Below are 6,588 nucleotides of genomic sequence, written 5' to 3'. Positions count from 1 at the left end.
CTCTTTTTATTGGTGACTAGAGACAGTGGTGGCCTCTGCACTGGCATTCTCACTTCACCTTCTCTTTTGTGCATCTCTAAACTCCTTCTCGTATGGGACTCCTGCCACTGATTGGGTGCCTACCCCTCCCCTACTTCCTGGGTAACTCAGGATGAGCTCCGCCTTCTCAAGATCCTTTCAAAGGCCTTACGGAACATCCAATGATCATAGGCTTTGGAGAATTAGAACTCAAACATCTCTTTAGGGGAGTGGCTTCTAGGCTACTGCATGTAGTAGTCAACAGAAATCTTATGTTTTCCTTCTCATTACTCACAGCCCTGTGCATTGCTTTAGCTCCAATGCCCAGTGCCCGGCTCCCATCAGACCCAAAGTAAATATTTGTTGGAGAGATAAACTCCCCAGAAAAAAAGCCCCATGTTCATGTTAGGAAACTATGGTAACTTCTCTTCCTTTTTATTTTTAAATTGCTGGTTTTGTTACTAGTCTCAGGTGTTATTAAAAGGCATTTCCTTCTTGTCTTTTTCCTACCCCTAATCAAATAGTCACCCCCACAAAGCTAGGAAGCTGAAAACCCTCCCACAGAGCAATGGTAGAGAGTGGAAACAGTTCCTGGTAGCATGCTGTCTGTCCATCCTGAGGCTGAATGGGTGAAGATTTCCCTCTCCTGCCTTCTGCTTTTGTTGGGTTTGGGATGGAAGCCGAGAAAACTCACTTCAGACACAGAAGCTTCCAATGAAAGCTTGATTTTCTGAGCTCAGGGAGGCAGCCAGCTCAAGATCTGAACTGCTTCCCTGAGGGGAAGTTGTATTGCATATTTAAAGGTGAAAACCACAATTAGCTCATTTGGGGGGGGGGGAGCAGATGGTGGAGCAGGGTGGTCAGCTCTGACTCAAGCTATTTTGCTAGCAAGAAGTTCTAGTTAACCTTGAAAGTGTGCCTGGCAGTTGGGGGCAGCTGGGCTTGTGGTTGGGGAATTTTTGCTGATTAATATGGCCATAGGGTATACTGATCATAAACATAGTTTGTGGTGAACTGGACTTTGTATAGAGATTCTTTTATGTCAGCAATGAGGTAGGTGATGTAGCTGATAGGCTTGAGATGAAAATGTCTATAGTTACCCTACCCAAAAGGAGCAGGCCTCAACACTTTGCTCTGCAGCCCCTATGTTCACCCCTAAAGCAATGTTAAACTCACAACTTTGAGAAGGTCTCTCCCTCTCTCTCTCTCTCTCTCTATCTATCTATCTATCTATCTATCTCTCTCTCTCTCTCTCTCTGTGTGTGTGTGTGTGTGTGTGTGTGTGTGTGTGTGTGTGTGATTTTATCCTCTCTCTTCTGGCATGTGAAACATAGATAAAACACACCAAGAAGCTGGGCATCCAAGGATGAACTGCATTCCCTAGATTCCTACTTAAAAGTCCTTGAACAAAACACACCACTTAATCCGATTTGAGTTAACAACACTGAACCTCCCCAGTGGCCAGTTGAGAACAGTTACCTTATCTGATTCATGCACACACATGTAAACACATGCACAGAAATATTGCTGACCGACTGTGGCGGGTATCAATGGTGTTCAGTCCAATTGAGCCTGTGAGAGGGTAGCCTTTTGCCATCCTTCATTCAGCCCACGGTGGGGGCCATCCATCAGCCCTGAAATGCATGGAGTTCCTAATATACGCATCAGGTTACAATCCAGGCATAGATTCAAGAACTGTGAAAGAAAAGCACAAGACAAAGCCAGACAGCCCAGGTAATGGCTCCAAATAGTGATGCAGTCAGTGCACTGATTGGTCACCCAGTTCCTGATGCTCACCCTCTATGGATGAGTCTGTGGAGCTAGCCTATGGGGGCATCTTGTTCAAATTAGACACAGGGTTTCTTGTGGGTGGACATAACCCACAAGTACTGAGCTGAACAAGTCAATAACTCCCTGTGTACACTGAATAAAGGCAGCACCTCAATACTCTTTCTAAGATACTCAGCTTGGAAAAGCAGAGCCCAGGTTAGAGTTCTATCTATACTCTTACCTGTGACTAGAGATTTTGCAGCCCAGGTGTAGTTCCAGGCATTAACCAAACAGACAGGGGTTCATGCCTGGCCTAGGCCTTTCCAGCAGGGAATAGCCATACATGAATTTACCAATAGCCTAGAGGTGATCACTATGCAAAGAAACATATAAATAGATAAGAGTCCAGTGGTGGGAAACACAGTGAGAGGACTAAAGTAAAACAGGGATGCTGAGGATAAAGGAATGAGCAACACGGTCACCTTGTCAAGGAAAGGCCACCCTGTGAAAGAAAAAAAGAAAGAATAGATGACGGTGACGCCCCTCGAGGGGTTTCCCATTGTGGAACTGGTAGAAACCCTAGCTGGGTGGGCCACTAGAAAAAGCTGCCCAGAGAAATGCAGGAAATACTGGGCTGAACAAAATAAAATCGATTCCTTTTCTGGAAGACTTCTCAGAAGCTTTAACAGGCGAGTATGCATTGTGAGTGCCACGTAGAAGATATGGGTGGCAGTTTCTACTCGCCAAGTGCCCAGGAAAGTTTTCTTTGAACAGTAGCTGGGGCTGTTGCTCCCTGAGTGGAGAGTGAGTAAGTAGTGTAGGCAGATGCCCAAACAGCCAGAACAGAATGCACAGACTTAAAACACTGTGAAGGGGGCAAGGCTGCCTGAGAAAGAGCCACGTGGAGTGTCCCACAGGAAAGCAGAGATCCACAGCTGCCCAAGCCCCACCTGCCATAGAGCAAGCCTGCCTATGGTCACCCCCAAAGGCCCGGCTTCACCCAAGCTCCAGTGCTAACCTATGAGTCAGCCTCCCTCAGGGCCAAGTTTAGGCCTGACTGTCTGGCTAAAGTGGTTGTCTGACCTCCCTAAGCCTCCACTTACCCTTCTATAAAAATGGGGAGGAAAATATTGCCCTCCCTCTCCAGGTGGCACGAGGCCGGATAATTACTATTTGGCAGGGTGCTGAGGTGCTGACAAGCTCTGACTGACACATTTCTCTTCTGTTCCTCCAGACGCGGAGCCTCTCCTCCCTAGGAGACCACAGGCCTGTCCTGGGTAGGCCATAGCAACGTGCACCAGGGAGCAGGCGTCTGTCCAGGACGCTCTGTCTCTCCCTCTCTCCCTCTCTTATGACACTCCAGTGAGAGCTAGAGTCTTGCTTAACCCTCTTGCTGACAGCTGGCCACTGTGGAGGTGAAGGAACCAGCTGGAGGCTGCCATTCCAGGCCCCTGCTACACCTGGGAGGCTGCTTAGGGCCGGGACACCCAGAGGAGGTGCCACCTGCCTGGAAGCAGCCATGCAGTGTCCTTCTAACTGAGGAGGAGGGGCCCATGCCCATCCAGCCAGGACCTTCACAGGGCAAAGAGATGACATCAGAGCACCTGAGCCCAGTCCAGCCTGGCGGGACAAACGAACTGAGGTAAGTGCTATCTGTATATGTCTGAATGTGCTGAGAGAAGAGGGGACCTTGAGGGACTGTCACTCAGTGAGCACAACTAAATTTGTCCCATTCCTTCCCTAGGGAGGAAAGGAAGGGTGCCCCCCCCCAAGCAAATCTTAAGGAACTCAGTGGCTCTTACTCATACAACTGAGTCCATTGATCCATGGTCACCCCTAAAGGCTTGGCCCCTCCTCGGAGAGCATGTATGGTGCTCTTTTCTGGTGACTAACTTTCCTTTACTGACTTGACCAGGATGGGGACCATCATGGAGTTAGCAAGGATGTACAGTATAGGGCATGCCTATGATTGGGCTGGCATCCCTTGGAGACAGTTCTGCAAGAGGTTCAAAAATGGAAGGATGTAAAAAGAAGCTCTGCTGAGACTTTCAAAATGTTGAAATGTGAACATGCTCAGGTGCAGAATATGGGATGGATTCTAGTGCTGCGCTCTGCCATGGGCAGGGAGCATCGCTCATTCCCACATGTCTGGCTTTTCGCTGTGATCCAGGGCGTCCATGGACACAGACCTTGTTTCTTTGCACAGACATGCCTCGTGCCTGGCCCCAGAGCATCCGCTTAGAGAGTGAGCTTGCTTCCTTCCTTGCCTAAGCCGTCGCTGTGAAATGCACATGCTAGAGCTGAGACCTAAAAGGGTATCAATTCAACCTTCCACGCCCTTGCTATTGGATGGCATTTTAAAACCAAGATCTCTTCATTTCTGGAAACTTTAGGGGCAGGGAAGGGACTCCACGAGAGAGGGACACAGGCCTTGTTTAAAACCAGTGGCTGTCTTTGGCCCTAGCGTGCTACCAAGTGACTTGTCACTGTCAGAGGAGCCATGTGAAGAATCTCCGGCATGTCGTTAACCTCGTTCCAACATGTAATTAGCCCAAAAGGCCTCCTCACTGCCTCCATTCAGCGTTACATCATAAAGAATAAGATACTTTACTGTTCAGAGGATACCAAGAAGACTTGAAAGAGTTAATTATGGCTCACTAGAGTCTATCCCCAAGATCCCAAGACCCAGACATTATACTGTTTATTTTCAGATGTCAGTCCACAAATCAACATGCGAGGGAGGCCTCCTCCAATCACAGCTTCCATGAGGTTGTCACTGGCCTAGGGGGGCGATGGGCTGGAGGAAGTAACTGGGCTGTCCTTCCTTTTGGTGGGGCCCGTGATCTCTTCAGGAAGGGGCCTTAACTGCCCAGCTCTGGGAAGAAAAAGAAAAGCTGAGATCCTACTTGCCCCCTTGGTTCCAATGGTGCGAATCCACCTGGAGTCATTTGTAGTCTCTGAGCCAGAGCACCAACAGCATGGCCAGAGTTCAAAGGGAGTTCAGCTGTAATCTGGATGCGGCCATCTGAGCCGATCTAACCATGCAGGCTCTGAGGACATTATTATCACTCAAGTGTAATTACAGATAAAATATTTTATTAATCAGCTTCCTAAGGGGACTGCGTTTATCTGATGGCTGGTGAGTGTAATGTGGGTGCAGGGAGCAGGGAGGACTCTATGGCAGAATGGTTGTGTATGTGGAGAATGCAAGGTGTCTGGGGCAACAGATACAGGAGAGAGTGTGGGTGCACGTGGGCCTAGGTGAGAGGAACCGGGGTATATTCAGCAGCATAAAGGTGAAATGTATGTGTTTTCTCAGACCAGTACAGCTGTACATGAGATTGTACCTGGTTTTCCATTATGCCTTGCAGTGCTCAGGACACTTTCTCCCTCCCAAGCAAAGAAGATGTCCATACTTATATGTAGCTAGAGTCACAGGGCCACCAATTTGTAAATTGCACCTACAGGTAGCCTCTTTGGCCACAAACTGTCAGCCAATTTTGCAAATGTTATCTCCAGACCTACCTTGCCTTGTTAAGTGTCCGTCATCTTAAAGCACTTTGCCAGTTGTGAAGGAACCCAAAAGGTCAGCGCTCCTCCTGAGCTCCTCCTGAGCATTGATTGGCTAGACTTAAGTCCACCCCACTGGGCTATGAGCGAAAGGAGGGAAGACGTGGCCTCAGAGAGTCTGCCAATCTGCCTTTCACTTGGCTAAACCTCACTGGGAGGCTCGGCTGGGTAACACTCCCAGGCTAGGTTCTGCCAACAGTAAGACCAAGGGCTAAGCAACTGCCCAGAGACTCTGAAATATGGACACCTGGTCACCTCTGCCCTTCCTTCCCTGTCTACTCAAAACACTGGGTACCTGGACCAGTTTTCTCCACACACAGCCAGTATCTTCTGGTCAATCGTACAATTCCCCCACTCAATTTGGCTGGAATTCTTGACCTCAATTATCCCCCACCCCACCCATCTCAGAGGTTCTTGTGCAAAACCTGCCCTCTGGCTTACACATTGCCCAGAGTGACAGCTGCAACCTGGAGTGAACACAGCCGGAGAACCAGAACCGCCAAACGACTATTTCCTGTAGAGACAGGTGGCTCCCATCTCCCATGGGCAGATGCGGGAAGGTGAGCTCGCAGAAGTCCCCACCCATGGGTTTTAAGTGGTGACAGCTGGGATTGGTGTGGCCAAACGGCACATCTTGTAGATTCTCTGTAGTAACTTGTTGAGGTGAAAGGAATTTCTGTGTTCCCCAAAGGGCACATACGGTGACCAGAAGGGGAAAAAAAGTGTAGGTGGGGAAACAGAAATTCCTGTTCTTGGTTAAGTTAAATAAGGACCACTGACCAAATGCAGTGACCTTCTCCTAACAACGACCACATGGTGGGGGAATGTCTACCCACATTCCAAAAGCATATATTTGTACTGTTCCAGCTGGTCTAGTGGACAGGCAATACTGTTCTAATCATGCTGATTAGAAACCCTGGGCTAGCTAAGCTGAATAATATCATAATCATAATCATCATCATCATCATCATCATCATAAGTTATTGGATGTTTAGTATGTGTCCCGTGCTGGCCTAAGTACATCTTACATTACAGTAGTCCATTCAGTTGTAAAGCTTTAGATTTATTTTATCTATAGGAGTGTTTTGTCCTGCTTGTATGTATGTATACCACATGTCTGCCTGGTGCCATGCAAGTCAGAAGAGGGTATCAGGTCCTCTGGGACTGGAGTTACACACAGCTGTGAGCCATTATGTGGGTGCTGGGAACTGAGCCCAGGTCCTCTGCAAG

At 48.4% G+C, this 6,588-nt stretch overlaps 1 protein-coding gene across 2 annotated transcripts in view; it reads left to right on the top strand.

The window, feature by feature from the left end:
• Positions 1–3,009: 3,009 nt before the first annotated feature.
• ELF5 (E74 like ETS transcription factor 5) overlaps positions 3,010–6,588 on the top strand; it is a 42,939-nt gene continuing 39,360 nt past the window's right edge. The window contains exon 1 of one of the 2 annotated variants that reach the window (XM_084777139.1): positions 3,010–3,430. In XM_084777139.1, the coding sequence (XP_084633265.1) occupies positions 3,342–3,430 (89 nt within the window). In that variant the 5' untranslated portion in view covers positions 3,010–3,341. The remainder of the gene's footprint in view (positions 3,431–6,588) is intronic. The other variant, XM_084777144.1, reaches the window with a different exon arrangement.

Source organism: Acomys minous (assembly GCF_964271855.1).
Source record: "Acomys minous genome assembly, chromosome: 3".
Lineage (NCBI taxonomy): Eukaryota > Metazoa > Chordata > Mammalia > Rodentia > Muridae > Acomys > Acomys minous.
Note: the sequence above shows the minus strand (reverse complement) of the source record. Positions and strands in the feature narration are given on the sequence as shown.